Genomic DNA, 22082 nt, shown 5'->3' with positions numbered 1-22082 from the left:
ACTTTTATATAATAAGTAGTTTAAGAACATCATCTTTACAACCCAAAGAAAATCAAAAAGAGCTAGAAGAAGAGAACACTTCCGGGAACATTAAAAGATAACGGCTCCCATCCAGCAGGCATGAACCCCGTGCTACACCACCATCAGCACCTTATCCGTCTCACAGCCAACATCCAAAAAGTAACTACCGTGGTACTCCATTGTCAAAAGACCTATCTGTACAACCGATCTCCAATCCTCGCACTCCACTAACCTTCTCTATCATCATCGGTGCTACCCTTACTCTCGTCGGCTCCAGGAGTATGGCGGGGAAGAGGTCCAAACAATTGACTTGAGAGCCATGCGTAGATGGACACGAACTTGAGGGGTACAAGCTCAATATACGACCCTATGTTGATCAGAAGCATGACAATGCGTTTGAGGAAACGCACCGAAGGAAAGTCGGGAACATCACACTCCTACCAGGTCACCAAGTAGCTCAAGGGCGTGCCATAACGGGTGAAAGGGGTCACGGGGGTAATTAGCATAGCTAAGATCCGAAAAAGGGTTTCAACAGCAAGAGTGAGTTTAAAAACTCAGCAAATAGTATTACCAATTGTAGAATTTGGGCAAACATATCCTTACATTGATGAAGTGATTTACAATATATACATAAGATTTAGGGCTAAAACAATACGATGATAATTATGCCCTTTAGAATAAACTTAATCTACCAATACTTCCCCTCAAGTTGGTGAATGTAAACATATCAACAACTGATTCTTAAAATTACAAAATAAGTCACGTGTGACCGATTTCGTGAACAAGTTCGTGAGTTAGGAGTGATCGGGAACATGAAGAGTACGCAAAGTGCCATCTTAAATTTTTTCAAGATCCAAGTGATAGCCAATCTCGATGTGTTTGGTGCATTCATGGAAGACCTGACAAGTGGCGATGTGTACGGCCGCTTTATTATCACAAAAAAGATCAGCAATACGATGTTGATGTGGAGATTCGATAGAAGCATGTGAAACCATGTGATTTCGCATGCGGTAGATGCCATAGCACAGTATTCAACTTTTGCTGAGGAATGGCCAACAATGGTTTGTTTCTTGGAACGCCATGAGATGGGACTGTTGACGCCTAAATTTTGATTTCTCTTTAATCATTTATCTTGCATAAAAATCTGGAGTTAAATTTTAATTCCTACCAAAAATAATAGCTCATCATTTTCATTTAATTTTAGTATTCATGCATTACATTTTACATTGGACCACCGACGGCAGAAGATTTGAGCTTAATTTGTCGGGTGATATGGGCTTGAATTGAAAAAAGATCGGCAATTCAAGGAAGAATTTGGGTTATTCTGAGCTTAATTGAGAAAAAGGCCTTAATTAAAAATGTCAATTATTATGTACCAAAAATTTCAGTCAAATTAATGCAATTGGACCCTTTGGGACTTAATTGATCACACATTTTGATCCCGGGTCTGTTTGGTAAGATTAACAAAACTTAAGCCCCAAGCTTCCAGGGCTTTTCTCTATAAATAGAGCTCTTTCTCTAGGGTTTGGGGGGGGGAGGAACCAAAAAGAAAAAATTCTGCACATTGAATTGAGAAATCACGAGAGAAGAAAAGAGAGGGAGAAAGTGCTTGTCTTTCCTCCTTGGTGCGAGGTTGCTCCATTGTTCGTGTGCCTTAGCTCCATCACCCACATGCCCAGTAGCCACTATTGTTGCCTACATCAGCCGCTCGACGCTGCAGCCTGATCATCTATCATCCCGCATTGGTTTGTCGGTGCTCAAGCTACTGTCCCGACGAGATTGTGCTGCTGTTTAGTGGAGTCTAGCTGCTGTTCGGGCGTACTTTTGAGACGTCACCTAAGCATGTTCGTACTCCAATTTGAGGGTTAATCCCGCTGCTGTCCAACGATAATTTTACTGCTATTCCAGGCTCAAAACAGCCCCATCTTGTGTGGTTTTTATCACTAATCAGTGCATGACTTTTGCTCGTCGTTCGGGATCAATTGTCGCAAACTTCAGCGATAATTTCTTGAATATTCGGTGCTGTTGAAGGCGCAAAATAGCTGCTGTGTTTTCATCTCGTCAGATCCTCCTAAGCACGTGCGAAGTCCCTAGCCGATTGGTCCCTTCTCAAAAACCTCCAAGCAACGTTCATATTAGGTAACGAGCAATTCTAATTTGTCACGTCGTTAAATTTCGTTGCCAATACGATTGATTGTTTGTTCTGTGTTCTAAAAATGTTAAATTCTTTTTGTTAGATGTTAGTCATGGACTATTACATGAGTTATAAGAAAATCATCAAATTGGAAGGCATGCATGAAAAGTTCATATTTCCCTTTGATCTCACCGCATCAAAAAATTGAGATTACTTTGATTGAATTTTATTTTGTCTTGTTTATCTTGGTTAACTTTGAATTATCTTGCACGTTCTAAAGAAAGTTAATTGGATAACGGTGAATCTTGGCAAGATAATGAAAAGTGATATTCGATTGAGATTTGGTGGATCATTCAAGGATAAGGATTGGCCTTTGCATATTGAATCTAAATTTTTTTGCATATCTTTTATTCTTGTGGATATTGCGTATATCTTGAGCATATATCTGGATTTGTGTTATATCTCTGGATATTTGATTTATTTTGTGGCTGAAATTTGAGATATCTAAAAATCCTGAACATCATCTTGAAAGGATAGTGCACAATTTTTTTAGAATATCTAATTTATCTTGTGATCAAAATTTGAATCCATATGAGAATTATGAGCATATCGGATAAGATATGTATCTCGGTTGGGAATTCCGAACATATCTTTAAAATTCAAGGAATTAGCTAAAAAAATTCTTTCAAATCTCAAGAGATAACTTACCCGAATTAAAAGATATCAATCCTTTGTGGATAGGAGCTTATCTCCTTGAAAATTCCGGAATCCCTTAAGGATTTTCGAAAATTCAATAAATATTTGCACATCTTTAAACAAAGCTGCCTATAATATATGCTCCCTGGTGCCTAGTCCCGTCGGAAAATTAAATCACACGCCACGCCCATGATCTTATGTGATGGGATGGTGATTTAAATATAGAAATTCGTATTCTGCTCTTTAGCGAGAAGGGACGTTGTATTTCTATATATTTATCCGCGTGCTGGCTCGAATCCTCGAGGATGTAGCGGATAAAATCTAGCTCTAGCCCGGATCTTCGGAAATGAGAAGATTTATTGGAAAATTTGGAATATTCGGAATTAAAGGTATATTATGGGCATTTTTGTTTAATTTTGTTCAAATTCTTTAAAAAAAATTTCGAAAATATAAAAAAAGAAAAAAGGGAAACAAAAAAAAAATCCAATTCATATAAACCAGTCAAAAAGACATTTTCATGAAATTGGTACCGAAAGGGCGTTAATTTTTAATTAATGTAACCAAGTCCCCGAACTCAATTTCTCCGGTTCGTAGAGATAAAATAGTTCTCTCGCTATTTTATATAGGTTTCTAATCAACCTACCTTAAATGATTAGTGGCGGCTCCTAAATTGAAAATCAAACCCAAGTTGCGAATTGGTAGGGCTTGGGAGAATCCGTGTTAGGTTAATTAACTCATCTAATTAACTTAATAATCCATTAACCTAAATTAATTTTTCGGTCACGACATGGACAAGAACCAAGAAACATGCAGTAGCCATAAACAGATCGTCGGGATGTAGAACAAGATGCCCAATCAGAATCTATATAACCATTAAGTTGGAGAATACAATCGAATGGCAAGAACAAACCGGTGTCGGGATCATGCTTGAGATACCGCACAATGCGAAGGGCGGCATTCCAATGGTCTTCATTAGGAGAGTGCATAAATTGACTAAGATGTTGCACTATAAAGATATATTAATCTACCAATAAGTCGTCGTTATGAACCTAGATCCTTAAGAGTTGGGGAGGAGTCCGAAAATTGTATATTGGGTTCCATCGGAGTATCGACAGGACATCCTCCAAGAAGACCAACGTCGGACAAAATATCATGAGCATATTTCCTTTGTGATAAAAAAATCCCAGACTTGACACGAGAACTTCAAAGCCCAAGAAATATTTGAGAGTACCCAAGTCCTTAATGCAAAATTGTGTGTCAAAAAATCGATTAATAAGTTGAATCATAACTTCATCATCACCTGTGATCACCAAATCATCAACATAAACAAGGACAATGGTCAAAAGAGAGCCACGAACTAATGTAAAAAGTGAATAGTCCACCTTGGATTGTTGAAAACCAACATTAAGCAGTGTAGAAGAGAATTTAGCAAACCATTGCCTTGAAGCCTGTTTAAGGCCATAGAGTGATTTCTTAAGTCGACGGACTAAATTCTCCCCTTAGTATGAAAACCCGATGGAAACCTCATGTAGACCTCTTCATCAAGATCACCATGCAGAAAAGCGTTATCACATCTAATTGGTAGAGAGGCCAATGACGAATTGAAGCAAGAGCTAATAAACTACAAACAACTACTATTTTAGCAACGGGCGCAACCGTGTCATGGTAATCAATTTGCTCTGTTTGAGTGTAACCCTTTGCAATGAGCCAAGCCTTGTAACACTCAATGGTGCCATTAGAATTATATTTGATTCGGTAAACCCATTTACATCCAATGGCATGTTTGTCGGGAGGAAGAGGAACAATTTCCCAAGTGTCATTCTATTCAAAGGCCTATTCTCAAGAGACGTTGCTTCCCACCACAAGGGAGATTGACACGTAGTGTTATAAGCTTTAGGTTCCTTCTCAAAGGATATGGAGACTAAAAATGTGTGGTGAGTGGATGAAAAATGCAATTATGATAAACCATTGGATAAGGGGTAAAGAGTACCTAATTCAGTTACCTTAGAGTCCGAAAAGGATTGCTCGGAGGCCACAATAGCACAGTGGTAGTCTCAAAGATATCCAGGTGGATGGCGTTGTCGAGATGGCCAAGGCATGGCTTCGGGTTCAGTCGGTGATGGTACAACCGTGGGTGCAGAGGTTGAAAAGGTGAGGTCGGTGCAAGAATCGGGGTGGATATTTCGCTAAGGTCGGGTATGGGTAATGTAATTACTACGGCCTATTCGGTTGTGGTATGCTCGACGGTTTGACGGAAAGGAAAATCTTGTTCATAGAAAATGACGTCGCGACTAGTAAAAGTTGTTTGGTATTGGAGGTCATAGAGACGGTAACCTTTGTAGTGTTGAGAAAAATCCCTAGACGGTTTTGAAATTGACAAAACAATCCAAGTACTATTGTGTTTTGAGATAATGCCGTGATTTACTTGTTTTGCATATTATCCTTTTGGTGTGGAGATGCACGAAATTGAATCTGACAAAAGGATTTGGCTTAGATTTTGTTTCCGAGAGTCTCGGATGCTTGTTCGAGCTCGGACGATGAGCGGGGATAGCTTAAACGTTGGAATGACGCTCAAGCTCCGAGAGAAGTACTTCACGAGCAATGAATCGAACTTCAAAAGGAATACAAATTGAGCTTAATTGATGTATATCAACAGACGTCATCGAGCTGGATCATTCTTGAAGATTCTCGGTGATAGAGATCAATTAAGGATGCGGAACCAATGAGACAAACAAAGACTTTCCAAATGGAAGAAACCATCTATGGAAACCCAGGATCATAATTGTATAGGTGATTTGATCCAAGCGGGGAAGACTTTCCTTTGGCGATCCCCAACGGCTAAGAGATCTTCTTTTGGTAATCATCTTGTCCAAAAGGGTAGATTTGGAGAGATCTCTTCCGGATGCCTTGCAACGGCTAGATTGGAGGCGGAAGAGTGCAAAAGACATCTCGAAGATGAAGGGAAGAAAGATCGGTGTTAAGAGGGAAAAGTGTTCATAATCTTAGATATAGTGTACTTTATTTCAAACACACTTCTTGATCCATCCATTGTAATTGTGAGGAGGTGTACGCACAAGTGTTGAGCGCTAGGTATGAATTCTGCGTGTCAAGGGAGATCACCGATATGTAACCTCTGAGCGGTTTACTAGTGGAATCCACCCGATTGGCTGTCGGCCGAAGAAGTGGACGTAGGCTTAACCAAAGCCGAACCACTATAAACCCTCCGTGCAGTTTTTCTTATCTCTTTCCTTAATCACTCTAGATATTTTGTGATAGTTAAACTGCACACGAACAACGCGTATTGATCACATTACATATCTTGCACCAATAGAATTATTTGCTCATTGAGACACTCTCTGTCACCATCAGCTGAGATCTCTATTTTACGCCGTGTGATCTAAACTCCGCAATAAACTTTTTAAAATCACACTCTATCACCTATTCACCCCCCTCTAGGTGAAATTACTAGCCACCAACATGTAGTTTGTGGGATAACCGATTAGAACACTTCGGCGAGATCGAGGGCCAAATTTATCGGAGTGAAGATGATTGGTAGACGCATAGCATAATGAGCCAAAGACACGAAGATCAGAATAGGAAGGTGGTTTGCCGAAGAGAAGGTTGTATGGGGTTTTATTGTGTAGGAAAGGACTAGATAGTCTATCAATGAGATGAGTAGCAGTTAAAACACAATCCCCCCAAAAATTAAGAGGCATGCTAGAATGAAAAATCAATGCACGAGCAACATTGAGCAAGTGACAATGCTTACGCACAACAATTCCATTTTATTGAGTGTGAGGGCAACTATGCTGGTGGTGAACACCGTTGACGTAAAAAAAACTCTTGTAAGCGAGAGGAAAGGAATTTAGTCTTGTTATCATGTTGAACATCTTGGACTTTGGTTTGAAATTGAGTTTCAATAAAGGCAAAGAAGCAAATCAGAGAATCAATTACATTAGACTTAAAAGTAAGCAGAAAATTCAAACATCACACAAAGAGTCATCAACAATAGATAAAAATTAACGACATGTCTTATGTGTAAAATGAGAATAAGGTCACCATATGTCAACATTAATAAGCTCAAAAGGATGTAAAGAAGTAATAGTGCTAGATACAAAAGACAGACACGTTTGCTTGGATAAATGACAAACATCACATGGATTTAATTGGGAAAAGTACACTAGAAGTGCCATAACTTTTGTACGGCGTTCACTTGAGTGCCATAACTTTCAAAACGTTCACTTAAGTGCCATAACTTTTAAAAATCGTTCACTTGAGTGCCATGTTGACGTGGCAGTAGGAAAAGGCGACGTGGCAGCCGGGAAAGTTACTGTAGACGCCTGAAAAGTTACTGTAGCACGCGCGGAAAAATTACTGTAGACACCGGAAAGATGACATGGCACGCCGGAAAGATGACGTGGCACGCCGGAAAAGTTACTGTAGCACTCAAGTGAACGATTTTGCTCCGACGTAGCACTCAAGTGAACGATTTTTGAAAGTTATGGCACTTAAGTGAACGTTTTGAAAGTTATGGCACTCAAGTGAACGCCGTACAAAAGTTATGGCACTTCTAGTATACTTTTCCCGATTTAATTGTTTTGCTGGACTAAAACATAAAATTTGTTGTAAAGTAGATAAAACTGACTCAGATGGATGTTCTAAGTGAGAGTGCCAAAGATGAGGTGAAGAGGTTGCAATAGAAAGAACAGCCGATTCGGTAGGAATCTCCAAGTAATAGAGACCACCACGCTCATGGCCCCGACCAAGAGATCCCGAAAGAGACAGTGGCTAGGAAAAAGAGTGACCGAGCAATTTAAAGTTTGAGTGAGCTTGGAGATTGATAATAAGTTGTATTTGAAAGAGGGAGCGCAAAGGATATTATCAAGGGAGATAGTGGGGATAAGAGGGCGCGAATTGTGTGATGTCACGGGGACACCAACACCATTCGGAATCCCAATGGTGGGATGTGGAGAGGGACAGTGTGTCGGGTTTGTAAGGTGATGGGGTTCAAATTTGATGTGGTTAGTGGCGCCAGTATCAATAATCCAAGTATCGGAATTAAATGAATTCGAAGATAAGCCACGAACATTACTTGAGAGGTTGGCTTTCTGGGTGTTTACCCCTTGTAGCAAGGGCATCGATTGCTTATATTGATCATTTGTGAACGAAGGAGGTGCTACATCGGAAGTATAGCTAGACTTATTATCTACGGGCCCGGGGAAGGTAGATGGTTGTCCACGGTACTACTTTTGGTTAAGAGGGAAGCCATGAAGTCGATAACACTCATCTCGTATATATGTCCTAGGATGCCACGGTAGGCGCGTCTTTCCCGGCCACGGGATGTGTGCATCCGTTTAGCTAGGTTAACGGACGAAACGGGAGTGCCAAGAGAGCTGGATGGTCTATGGGATGAGGAATTCGTGTATGGCCGCGAAGCATGGTTGCCGTGAGTGCTAAATAACGTACTACTACGATCGGACGGTGGGCGGTCCGATTGGATATGGCGGTTTGACTCATATTGAAGAACTAGTGCATATGCACTTGCAACACTAGGTAACGAATTCATTAGTAAAATCTGACCGATAACATTAGGGTACCTCAGATTGAGACCCATGAGAAATTGAAATAAGCCCCGATTCTTTTGATGTGTGCTCATCGTAGAATGATCTAAACAAGAGCATTGCGGTAATGGATTCAAATTATTCAATTCATCCTAGCAGCTTCGCAAGTTGTTGTAGTACTTGGTTAAGGCATCATCATGTTGAACAAGGGTACATATCTTTTGCTCGAGATGAAATACCCTAGGACCATTCGATGGCGAAAAATGTTCACAGAGATCGGCCTAGACATTAGCAACCGAATCTATGTAGAGAACAGTTGGCACCAAATCTCGATGGATGGAATTAAGAATCCAGGATAGAATCATATTGTTCGCACGAATCCAGGATGCATAGGTAGGGTTGGTTGCGGCTGGTTTTTTTATTTCTCCGATGAAAGACACCATCTTGTTCTTTGCGGAAAAAGCAATCTCCATGCCATGGGACCAATTGTTATAATTGTCACCCATAAGGACCATGCCGACGATATGAGATCCAAGGTTATCAGAATGATGCATAAAATAAGGGCCTTCCAGCCACTCATGTGCGGGAACGATGGCTTAAGAGCTTTGAGTCTTGGTTTCCATGGTGACTTGCGGAGGAATGAGCACGCTTCGCAGATTTGGAGGATTCGGGGGCTAGCGGTCTAAAGAAACCCTAGCATTCGATCGGAGCCACTCCGTTGTAGGAGGGTATCAATGTCACGGCCTCTTCCATGTAGCAGCAATAGTAGGTGATCGTGAGCGAGAAGGCTAGAGAGAGAGAGAGAGAGAGAGAGAGAGAGAGAGATATATCGTGCTAAAAAAAATGGGGACTTTAGACGTGAGAGATGGTCTCCAAGGATCACCGCTTCGATACCATGTAGAATTTGGGCAAACACATCCTTACATTAATGAAGTGATTTACAATATATACATAGGGTTTAGGGCTAAAACAATATAATGACAATTATGTCATTTAGTATAAACATAATCTACCAATACCAATTCGGACAACTAAACCAATTATAGCAATACAAGTTTGGAGAACATTCACATCGGAAAGTAGTTGAGCAACACCCACGGGGTGATGTCGAGGCATGAAAGGTATTTGTTCTATAGGTGGAATGAATCCTATGCATTCCATCAAACACTCCACTCGGGGAGACCGTCCACATAATGGTTACATCTTCCGTTCAAGTTATCTATCCATCTCATCAACTCAAGCATCTAGTTACCAATCACCCCCGTTTAGTTCTAAACCGGACTACCTCCACCTTTATATAGTTCTAAACCGAACAACCTTACACACGATAACTTCATTTGTAATACGATGGCACCTGCATGACTGATGTTCTCAAATTCCTAGCTGTCCAAAGCCACAACTACATAATTGCCACTTTAATCCCATTCGCAAAACAAAAGCGAAAACATCTTCCTCATAGAGTCCACGACCGACCGCCCGCTACTCACTTCCACCATCCTCATATCATCTCAACCCAATGGAATTATTGATGATCAACCTTCACTTACCAACTACCCATAACCATAGGTCCCTAAGCAACTAGCCCAATCGACATGAAAAGGCTTTTGCTAAGCCACACAAACACTTCTCAATATCGGTACATTCAAACACAACTAAGCTATCTCAGCCAATCCATGATCCATAATTTGCCTAGTTGAGAGAATTTAGTAATCCACTTGCCTCGGGTGGTAGTTCGAAGGAGACGGGGGCTAGAGTGACTTCAAGAGGAGCTTGGGCTGAGATCCTCCTTCTCAAGCGCCGTGGGGCTAAGGCGATTGCGAGCTGGCAACGACGGAGCAATGGTGGAACTTGAGAACCTCCGTGGGCAACCGTTTTGAGAGGTCACGGCATCGCTCGAGCTTAATTGAGCTCAAGGAGTACTCATGCGGAGCTACCGAGGTGATTGTGGGGGGGGGGGGGTGGCGGCGGGCTATCACGAACGAGAGGGAGAGAGTGATGGTAGAGAGAGAGAGAGAGAGAGGTGAGAGCTATTTATAGGAAGTTCAAGTGTGGGTTTGGTCATGGTCCAAAAGTGGTTCGTTCACGATCGAAATTCCGAAACAAACTCAACCGGTTTAAACCTCTCAAGCCAACATCAAATGCTCAAATCACCATATTCCGTTACAAACTAAAATCCATTTAACTCCGGAATCACATTTCATTAACTTTATACAAGTTCATATTCCAAACATAAGTGTCATTATATAACTCATTTAACTAACTAACTAGCGGACAACAAATCCAATCCTCACAATCCGATAGTCAAAGAAGCCACCATTCGCATTGTCTTATCTATTACTACTGTTCATAATTGGGAGATTCACCAATTAGATGTCAAGAACGCCTTCCTACGACGATCTAGATGTTCCTGTCTATATGGAAAAACCATCGAGCTTCCCAGATTCACTTAGTCCGGATCATGTCCGCTTACTCGAACGTGTATTATATGGCCTCAAACAAGGTCCCGGGGCATGGTTCGATAAGTTTAGCAATATTCTTATTGAATATGAATTTTTCTGCAATATTGTTGATCCATCACTATTTGTTTATCGTCATCGTGGTCATATTATTATTTTATTGCTCTACATGGATGATAGAATCCTTATTGGTGATTTTCTGAAATTATTGAACCATTTTGTGTAGGAACTTGGTCAAATGTTTTCCATGAAAGCTATTGGCGATCTTCATTATTTCTTGGGCGTTGAAGTCAATCGCTCCACTAATGGACTCTTTCTCTCACAACAAAAATATGCCTTAGATCTTTTGAGTCGAGCATCAATGAAGCAATATAAGCCGATTGCTACTCCAATAGCTATCAACCAACCACCACTCAAACATTGTGATAAGCCCTATACTGATCCATCCTATTTTCAAACTATTGTAGGAACTCTTCAATACTTTACCGTTACTCGTTTGGATCTCTTGCTTTCGGTCAATATAGTTTGCCAACATATGCATGCCCCAACCGTTGCTCACTATCGGATGGTAAAACATATCTTGCGATATGTTCACGGTACTTTATACACTGGGCTTCGTATTTTGTCTCACAGTTCTCTCCATTTGTTTGGATTTGCTAATGGAGATTAGGTTGGGTGCAAACTCACCTGACGTACAACCACCGGTTATTGTACTTTTCTCGGCTTCAATTGTATTTCATGGTGTGCCAAGAAACAACTTACTGTGGCCCATTCCGTAGCTGAAGCCAAATACCGGGCTCTTGCTTCCATAGCTGTTGAACTCACTTGGATTTCATACATACCGCGTGACATTGGGATGTACCAACGTCAACTTTCATTACTTTTCTTGAACAACATGTTAGCATTACATCTCACAACTAATGCAGTTTTTCATGCCGGACAAAGCACATTGAGATCGATTATTATTTTGTTCGTGAAAAGGTTGCTCTTGGTCCTATTGTAACTCGCTACATTCCATTTTCCTCACAAGTCGCTGATATTTTCACAAAATCATTAACTCGAGATAGGTTTGTCGGTTTACAAACCAAACTCGATTTCCGGTCCTTCCCATTGATCGTTGTTTTTTTTTTTTTTTTTTGGATCGAATTCCCATTGACCGGTTTGAAGGCGAGTATTGAAGTGTAATAAATCAAAAAGCAAAAAATCAGACAGTGTGGAATCTGCTACAAATCAGCATGAAGATAACATATCAAGCAGAGCATCCACGAATTGATCATTTACAAATTTCTTATGATTTGCTTTTTATTCCTTTTCCATATATACCAAAATTGTTATCTTTTATCACCATAATTGTAGATGGTGATATCTCTATTTATATGGTACTATGTATCAATGAAAAGTAAGCTTCATCAATTCAATTCTTTGTTTTGTTTATACATGTCTCCATCATTACAACCCATCTAAGATTACATCCGATTTCAAAATGATGTGGGGCAAATTGCAAAACCTAAACCCACTTAAGGCTATTTGCCACCAACCCGAAAACATTATCGATTGCAAACTTTTAGGGATACAAGAAAAAAGGATCAAAGAGACTGAATGATGATTTTGACGGTGGGAGAGGTTGATTGGGAAGTCAAACTATATGCACTCTTCTTATACGGTGGTTGAATAGAAGCCAGACATGGAGGAAATGAGTTTCTATAAGTCAATAAGAAAATTGGATGAAAAAAAAAAAACAAGTTTTAGAGATCATTTCAGTTGTAAGTCGCATCGAGAATGTTGGCACCACTTCTTAGACAAACTATGTTAAAAAACATTATGATGCAATTATCACCGTTGATTTGTATAGGTAGATAATGTTTCAAACTATAACTACCCATTTATGGTGATAGACGTTAGCTTACATAACAAATGTATTACATCCGTGATTCCTCTCTCGAGATCGTATAAGATATCGTCAAACCAATGGATTTGAATTAGTGGAGTTACATCAAAATTCTTGTAAACATATTTAGCAGTATCCATCAATCTCAAGAATTAGAAACACAATTCGTTTATACATTTTAAATTTGTTACAAATTGAAAGAACGGACTTGGAGGAGCAAGCACATTATCATCGTTACCTCTTCGCGAGTAGCGGTGACATAATCGTTTAACGTACCGGTCTTTCTTAGAAAGTCATTTATGGAAAATATTTCTTAGAAAGTCATTTTCTAGGAAAATGATAATATTTTTTTGTGTTTGGTCAAAAAATGAAAATAAACTAAAAAATATTTTTCATTGTTTGGTAAGGATAATCTCATTTGATTTTCTATGTCATCGTTTGGTCGGTAATTACTAATGTGGACCCAACGGTCCTATGTGGCATGGCCAACGCTAATGTGAATAATTTTTTTAATTTTTAAAGAGAATCTCAAAATTTTCATTTTTTTAATTTTTTAATTTTTTTTTTTCTTTTCTTTCTTTCTCTGCCGATTGCTGACCACGATGACGACTGGTGACCCGCCACGGGCAAGGGATAAGCTTGCCCAAGGCCGGCGAGGCTAATGAGCTCGAGCTAGTGAGGTCAAGCTCGCGAGGGAGCTTGAGCCTCGAAATCGGGCGAGGTGGTACCTCACTCGAGGCCGGGGAGGCCGGAGCTCACCGAAGTCAAGCGAGCTCAACCTCACATGTGGCCGGTAAGAAAAGAAAACAAAAATTATTAAAAACAGAAAAATATCAAAACTGAAAAAGAAAACGAAAGAAAATAACAAAGATAAAATAAAATAAAAATAAGAAATAATTAAAAAGAAAAGGACAGTGAAGGAGTGTTGGGAGGAAAGATAAAGTGAAAATCATTTTCCCCACATTTGAATGTGTTTTTCCCAATGGTAGAATATTTTCGTTGGCTAGTTTATTTTCTATAAACCAAACGTCAAAAAATCCGAAAACAAAATTTCTGAAAATTATTTTTCATAAAACAAATGGAGCATCATATTATGCAAATTTAAGAGATGTGGACATTTCATCATCCTTGCCATTTTCTTTTTCTATTTCTTTTTTTTTTGGGTCAGAAGTTTCTTGTTAATTAATATGATAATTGCTCATTAAATAAAAATGATGAAACTACGCTTATGAGAGAACTCATAAATTGCTTGTATTGCTCATCGTACAGTGCAAATATGTAACTACGCTTATAAGTCTTTTCATATGTTTCAATATAGTCTATCGGGTCAATTAAGATCGAGAAATTCTGACATGTCCGTTTGATCATGTCCGGCCGTCCTATATGACATAGTCGGAGTTTTCACTTGAAGGACTCTACTCAAAAATCAAAATCACGTCGTTTCGAGAAATTTTAGAATCTTTCATTCATTTATTTTCCTTTTTCTTTTCGTTTCTGTTTTTTGTCTTCATCTCCTTTGTTTTTTTTCTTTTCTTTTCTTTTCTCTCAGGTTTGTTTCCACACCACACAGAACAACGTGCCGCACGAGGAGCTCACGGTAGAGAAGGCGGCTTCGAACTGGATCCAGCTCGAGGGGCCTTGCGTCCACACTGTTTTTCGTCAGTGGCGGTCGGGATTTGGAGCTTGCATGTCTTGAGCTCGTCGTGCCTTGCAGTAGTGGGATGGGATCTGGATGACTGGACCCGGTGACAGTAATTTTCGACCATAATTAGGCGAAATGACTGCATTGAAATTTCATCCTAACCTAATGTTAAGCGAGAAATTGTAAAAATTAATCCCGAAAATGAAAAAAAAAAATAACAACAATTGAATGAAAAAGTACAACAAATTAGACGATAAAAGCAAACAGACTAGATCTCCAAAAGTTCCTTAAAGTTGATCGAGATTTGGTCCAAGAGTCGAATACACAGCCCTCCAACCGGCCTGCGAGGGATGAACCATGTCCCAGAAGAAGAAACCAGCCGGATCCTCGCACACCGTGTACTTCTTCGTCCCGTCCGCATCCACGCTCCCGCAGCTGTACTCGCTGCCCACCCCGACACAGCACGGCTTCAATGGATTCTCAAATGTCGAATTCTCTGCAAAAAGATCGTAACGAGAGGGAAAAGATCATTGCTACGGACCATATGCTAGAGCGAATATCCACGTCCGATGACCGAGCGTGGAGAATTTCACGCACCCGTGTTCTCGAAGACTGAAGTGAAAGCGCTGTACAGGTCGACGATGACGAAAGTGGAAGGGCTGGTCTCATTGTTCAGCTTGTCCACGGCTTGCTTCAGGAGCTGGTTGTGGAAGCCGACCAGCGAGTTGACGGTGTCGTTGCACTTCTGGAAGGACGTCACGTAGCTGGACCGAGGAAGGCACCCCAAGGGTTGGAGAGCCGCGACAGCGATCTTCCTCACACCCAGTGTATACACTCGCTCCAAGTTCACAGCGAGTTGGCTCACTACCTCGGTCATGAAGGCCGGCATGTCCTGTCGGTGTCATCAAATTCTCACATTCCGCGATTCATACAAGAACGGAATCGCATTATATCAGTTACATTTTTCCGGTCATGATGTAAATGGCCTCTCTTCGACCGGAGTTGAATTGCACCCCGTCCCATCTTAACGAGAAAACATTATTTTCCTAGAGCGGCATTACTAGCTCTCAACAAACAAGTGTTATCTATTAACGGGTCAAAAATGACGGGAATTTCTTATGAAGGCAAGGGTATATTTCAATTTTAATTTCCGACAAACATGAACCCATATGATTCAACGGCTGTCATGGATAGGTTTCAGGAGAATAAATTCCGCTGGAACTAGTAGGACGCTTGTAGCTAAAGGACATTGGTTACACAGGCTCAAGTAACAGTCACTCACTGGCCAACCTAGTACAAGGATTTGGTCATTTATCAGTGTCGGCAAGCAAAGGAAGAGAACATTTGGGATGTCGTGAGAGTCACGGGCAATCCCAAATGATGTTACCCCTTCAATCTGTTTGGGCCCAAGAGCTCGTTAGGCCTCGTCCCCAGGTGATGTCCAAATTGGTCTAATTTTTCTTAAAAAAATACAATGAAATCGACCCAAAAGAGAAGAAAAAAAAGTTAAATTACTAGAAGTTCCCCCACTCTCAGCATATCATGGACAATTTGGGATTTGCCCAAAACGGTGATATGATGTATCAACTATTCAATCATTTACACGATTGAGAGTTTTCATTAGATACTTTGAGGATGTGATGTAATTGTAACGGGGTGTTTTCGCGAGTCAAACCGCGATGTGATCTGCCTATTAAGTACCTCGAGAGAGCCATTCCTGGCCGTGTAAGCGGAGTAGTCATTGCCGGAGTTTGTGAGGAGGGCTACGGAGGAGTGGACATCGGCAGCCGTGTAGACGGAGTCTCCGATCAGGCGCTGGAAGTAGTCAATCTGGACCGTCATGTTTGGGTCGGAGCTCAAGGTGTCGAACACCCCCGTTCCGCCATAAGCGAAATTCATGCCATACTTAAGATGCGTCGAGTTCACCTTCTTCCACCATTGGTAAGGTATGGGCGACTTGACTCCCAAAAATTTAGCTGCAAAAAAAAAAAAAAAAAAAAAAAAGAGCCTCAGGAATAATTACGGCCGACTCCATTTGTTGCTAATCAAGTTAAGTGTTTTTCTTTAACGCAACTTTTTGGAGTTGGGATAAAAGTTTATCTTAATTATAATTACTAGACTTCAAAGAGGATGGGCCTAAATTACCCTAGATTGACAAATTGAACTTAGAAAAAAAAGTAGCTTGAAAAGATGAGATGAGGAAGGTGAAAAATGAGTGCCTTCATAGCTAGAATATCTATGACATATGTTTAAAAAAAAAAAAAGTCAGACAACGACTTTGAAATCATAAACTCTATTCAAAGTATTATGAAAGTTAATGACAACAATATATATTGTTCATAAACAGTTAGGGATAAATTCGAAATTTATAAGCAAACGACATAGTTAATTTTTCGCGCTTTTCGACATCGAGATTTTAATCCCAGAACTATTTGCAGCTACATCTTATCAAAAGTAGGTCAAATATTCAACCATTATTCCCTTCTTTACACATTCAAATAGAAATTTTCTACGTTTTTTCTTTTCAGCCAGTGATATTTAAAATAAATGGCTGAATATATTCATGAAAAAAAGCCACAAAAAACTCTAAACTATGCTTGCTGTGACACAATTCCTTCAAATTTTTTCTAGTGATATAAAAAATTCCAAACTTATATATGTGTGACATTTTCAATCCAAGCTTCTTTTGTGACATTATAAACCCTAAGCTTTTACCCCATGAGATACCAAACTATTTTAAAATCCCAAATTTATATGCGAAGGTAAATGTGTCACACGAGTACAAGTTTAACGCTTTTAGTATAACAAGAAAAAGTTTGGAATAAATGTGTCACACGAATATAAATTTGGGTTAAATATGTCGCCCGAATATAAATTTGAGATTTTTAATATCACAAATAAAAAATTGAGATAAATGAGCAAAGTTTAGAATATATATAGGGGAAAAAGAGGAAATAAATATGTCACACGACTATAAATTTGAGATAAATATGTCGCTCGAATATAAATTTAGGGTTTTTGATATCACAAATGAAAAATTGAGATAAAGGAGCAAAGTTTAGAATATTTTTATGGCTTTTTACCTCTTTTATATATATATATATATATATATTGGGGAAAAAGAGGGGATAATGAAAATCTGTGCGACTCTCAGATCTGGTGAGCATACGGAGGATGCCAGAAAGCAAAATAAAAAAGGGCAAGCTGATCTGACATGATAGAAAGCAAAGGGGCCAAAAAAATAAAAAAGGAGAGAAAAGGCGACTCAATAATGCAGCAAATGAGAAAGAAAGCGAGCAAGTAATCATTGTCTTCTTCAGGTAAAGCAGCTCGAGAGTCACTGGAGTGGAGGGCTATGAAATGAACCCCACCCATGGATTAACTTAATTATATTTCCATGGAGCTACAGCTAATAATGCTTTTCTTTCCTCCCACAAAGAGAAAGCTAGACACGTAATGTAAAGTTCCTTTGATAAAGACACTTGGGATGATGGACGTGCAACTTTCTTGTTTCTTGATAATTTATTCTCTTTTTTTTTTTTTTTCTGGTCAAGAATGTGGTGGAATTGCTGTGAAGTTGATACTCCAGGCCGAAACTGAGAGGGGGAGAGAAGGTTACAGTGAGTTCCTTTACCGACCGAGAAAATCAGTGAAGACGCGGCCGTCGGAGAAACGCCCGGCCGGCTTTCCGGGGAAGGTGACGCCGTAAGGCACCCTCCACGAGCTCGCCTCCGACTTCTTGTTGTTCCCCGTGTCCGCGTACGAGTCTCCGAACACGAACAGCTTGGTGGCTTTGAACGCGTACGTGGGTTCCTCGTGGCTGCGAGACGAGTGGCGGTGGTGATGGTGGTGGTGGTGGTGGTGGTGGTGGTGGTGGTGGTGGTGGTGAGATGAGCCGTGAACCGCCCTGTGCCCTGCAAGAAAAGGCGAGAAAGCAAAGCTATGACCGTGAGCGACCGGCCGCAATAGATGGAGGAAGGAAGAGAGGATTCTGGCAAGGGGGAAATGAACCTGCGAGAAGAGAGAAGAGAAGGAAGCAGAGGAGCAGTTTTGGAGTGGCCATGGTGAAGGTCAAAGAGAACACGATTTTGACGGTGGGGAGAGGCTGAGTGAGATTGAGATTGAGATTGAGATTGAGATAGGAATGTCGAATTGAATGCACTCTTCCTTATATAATGGTCGAATCCGAGGCAGAGACGCGCCGGAAAAGGAGACTTCCTCCTTGCCATTGGGTCTCCAATCAGAAAGTTTAGGAAAATGAAATTACAATTCTAATTAGACTTTAGAGCTCATTTGGTGAGGTGCTATAATAAAGGTGTAGAAGCACTCCTTTCGAGAAAATAAAACATAGTTTATGGTCGCTCTCGATCTATATGAGCTTAATTTATATGGATCGTTGAAATTGGTGGGTCTAACTCGAATCCGCTTGATATGCTAACAATGTATAAAATAGGTTGATGGGCATCGAGTTAAGCCAACACTAACTCGCCTTTGTACGTCGACGAGTGTCAGATGGAACTACTAAACAAAACATCTTGTGTTCTAAGGAGTGACCCTGAGAGGTTTTCAAAGCAGCATTTCTTCTCAGAGATTACGAGAGTTGTTATCGAGCAAATGGCTTTGAATTGGTCAATTTCAAGATTCTCATAAGCACATGACCCCCATTTACTTCAATCCAGCGCCATACATCAATCTAAAAAATTTGAAAGAATGAACCCGAAGTAAGAAGTATTTCACAGATAACGACTCTATTAATGGTTTATCATATCATTCAGTTCGGTTCCATCAATGTGCACGACCGAAAAGGCAAATCACTCGTTTATTTTGTAAGATTTCGTGAGACTATTATCAATTATTCAAAATGTTTGAGTTCGTTAGACGAAGATGCGATCTTAATATTTGAATATCCTGATATATTTTATGCGAATTTAAGAACGCGAACATCGGAGCAGCTTTGCCATGTCTTTTTCTTCTCGGGTTCGCCAATGCTTGTCGGGTGGTGGTGGTCATACGTAATAAGGACGCGAGGAAGGCTGCTGCCACAGCAGTGGGAATGGTGGGAATTTCGAAGCTCTCGAGAGACGGACGGATTCAACTCTTCAATGTCTAAACCAGCACGCCTTTGGCCTCGTCTGTATAAACATTTTCTTCTATTTGACCAAGGAAACTTGGTCTTCCCTTAGGCACAAGTTGAGTGGAATATTTTTATTTTATTTAAAGACTCTTTTATTTCGAAGAATGAATAATTCGAAAAATATTTTCCTCATCCATAAAAATATTTAGACATAAATTATTATCGATAATGACGATATTTTTTTCTTGATCAATTGTTTCAAGTAATAATTGCGATTATCTTTTTGAAGAAACATTTTTTTGAAATTATTTATTTTTTTCTGAAATAAATGGAGGGTAAGGTTTGGTTGTGTGTGAACCGTGTGTTGTTTAGTGTCACGTGTAGGGCAAAAGTGGGCACGTGTACTTGCCGGCCCACGTGCAACATATGATGAGTTTCCGGGGCGTGGGAGTTACCAACTCCACCAATTTTTTTTTTTTTTTTTGCATTAATCGATAGAGTGGGGAAATACGCGTTTGTAGTTGGGTTTTAAACTCTTTGTAATTGGGGTTTGCTCTTTCCAAAGATGGAGAACAAAAAAATGTGGGAGATAATGATAAAAAAAAAATCTTAAATTTATTGTAATTGTATCGATTTAGTCTTAAATTATTCTTTTTATCAATTCGGTCATCAAGTAGAACTGTTAGCTTTCTATTTGAGTAGATGTTTTATAACATAATACCTTCTCAATTTTGTGTTTAGTTACATTTTAATCCACATAAATTGTGTTTTGCATCAACTTGCCCCACAAGTTGTCTCTCATTATAGTTTCAATTAGCATGAAGCTATGGGGAGATTGAGACAAATTATGCCAAAAATCAAACTAGAGAGGCATAATGAAACTAGGTGAAAAGTTGAAGAGATAAAATGATAATAAGGACACTATAAGTCTCGTAACTTTTGTACGAGACTCACTTGAATACCATAATTTCTTTTTCGATCACTTGAGTATCATGTTTCATGAACGCCGTTTACTTGAGTGCCATAAATTTTCTTATGATCACTTGAGTAATATATAAATTTTCAGTCCATTACTTGAGGGCTGTAACTTTTGAAAATGTTCATCACAAGTGCTACGTCATGTCGGATATCGAGAAAATTACGGAAAAAAGTGATAAACCTCTAATGCCACTATCTCAATTAAGTCTATATATATATATATATATATATATATATATATATATATATATATATATCATGGCACCGGCCGTCCAAGGAGGCACTACCGGTGCTAACGTGAAATTTTTTTGTTATTTCTTTTGAATATGTCGTTATCTTTATTCTATTATTCTTTTTCTTTTTCTTTATTGTTAAGGCCTTGTGAGCTCCATTGGCCGAAGGCCTTCGAGCCTTCACTTGCCGCGGGGTAGGGTCGCGGCCCTCGCCGACCATTGGAAGAGGGCACCGAGTCCTCACCAGTCATGGTCCTTGCCTACTAGTTGGTGGTGAGGGCTCATTACTCTCATACTCGATTGGCTAGGGCCGCGAGCCCTTATAGGCCAATGGGCAAGGGCTGGTGGCCCTTGCTCACAACTTGAGAAGGGCTGACTCGAACCCCTGACCAAGTGTTTGGCGAGGGTCACGACTCATGCCTAGATTTGAGCAAGGGTCGCGAGGCCTCGCTATGTGGCCAGCGGAGGTTGTCGGGCCTTAGTAGGTGGTCGATAGCCTTCTACCGGCCTCAAAATTAAAAAGGAGAGAAGAAGAAAAGATAAAAAAAATTTAAATATATATTTAGGACTAAATTGACACAATTGCAATAGTTTTAGTATTTTTTTATAATTTTTTAGTCAGATTTTCGGCATTTCGGTGAATGTTTTTAAAATGAAAATCACTTAAGTGATTGATTGAAAATTATGACACTCAAGTAATTTTGTATAAGTTATGGCACTTCAGTTTTTGAAAAAAAGTTTGGAACAAGTGAGCTCATACTAAAACTATGGCACTTATGATAATCTTATCACGAGAAAATGTGTCTTAATAGTTCACCAAAGCATTCAACTTTCTCCTCCAACTTGTGAGGACTCAAAACACAACTTACCCTCTGGGGACGGCTGAGCAAAGTTTAATGCTAAAGCTAGGATGAGACCTTGCGTTTAGATTTCCTGCTCATTCATCTCAGGACCTCAAGAAATTCGACTAATCAGTTCCTAAGTAGCACTAACACCTATACGCGACATAACACTGCATATCGACACTTCATTTTTTTTCAAAAAATAGAGAATTCCGCCACGTTATATATTAAATATTTATTTTTATAAGTTGTCATATAAATAAAAATATCAGTAGTGAATTTCTCAACTTATGGGGTAATAGTAGGAAAGGTAGACTACATATTATCTTCATATGGCTACCATCGAGTATGAGCGTATAGTAATGTTTTGCATTTAGAGTGAATTATTGGAGTATCGGCTCTTGCGGCCCTGACCTATGGTTTGTACAATACTTGTTAGCCAGCACTAGGGAAAGGTCGGCCAGCCTAATATTTTCTGAAAAGAGAAGGAGGAAACTGATACAAGTATATGTCAACGTGGAGACCTCCTTTCGCCAATTTCAATTATGATGTTATTA

General features: G+C 39.8%; 1 protein-coding gene and 1 long non-coding RNA gene across 2 annotated transcripts; one reads left to right on the top strand and one right to left on the bottom strand.

Annotated features, from left to right (window-relative positions):
- LOC115726968 lies at positions 1-18154 on the top strand. The gene is made up of 3 exons (XR_004013628.2): positions 1-15; positions 17734-17743; positions 18020-18154. It is a non-coding gene; the product is annotated as an uncharacterized LOC115726968 (long non-coding RNA).
- Positions 14597-18476, bottom strand: LOC115726967 (GDSL esterase/lipase At5g03610-like). Its single transcript, XM_030657069.2, has 5 exons — positions 18410-18476; positions 18037-18312; positions 16100-16374; positions 14996-15290; positions 14597-14894 (listed from the first exon to the last, which is right to left on the bottom strand). The coding sequence occupies exons 1-5, from the start codon at positions 18459-18461 to the stop codon at positions 14686-14688; spliced, it is 1107 nt and encodes a 368-aa protein (XP_030512929.1). The 5' UTR covers positions 18462-18476; the 3' UTR covers positions 14597-14685.
- Between the last annotated feature and the right edge of the window lie 3606 nt (positions 18477-22082).

Source organism: Rhodamnia argentea, chromosome 7 (genome assembly GCF_020921035.1).
Source record: "Rhodamnia argentea isolate NSW1041297 chromosome 7, ASM2092103v1, whole genome shotgun sequence".
In the NCBI taxonomy this organism is placed as follows: Eukaryota; Viridiplantae; Streptophyta; class Magnoliopsida; order Myrtales; family Myrtaceae; genus Rhodamnia; species Rhodamnia argentea.
This window is presented reverse-complemented; position numbering and strand designations above follow the sequence as displayed.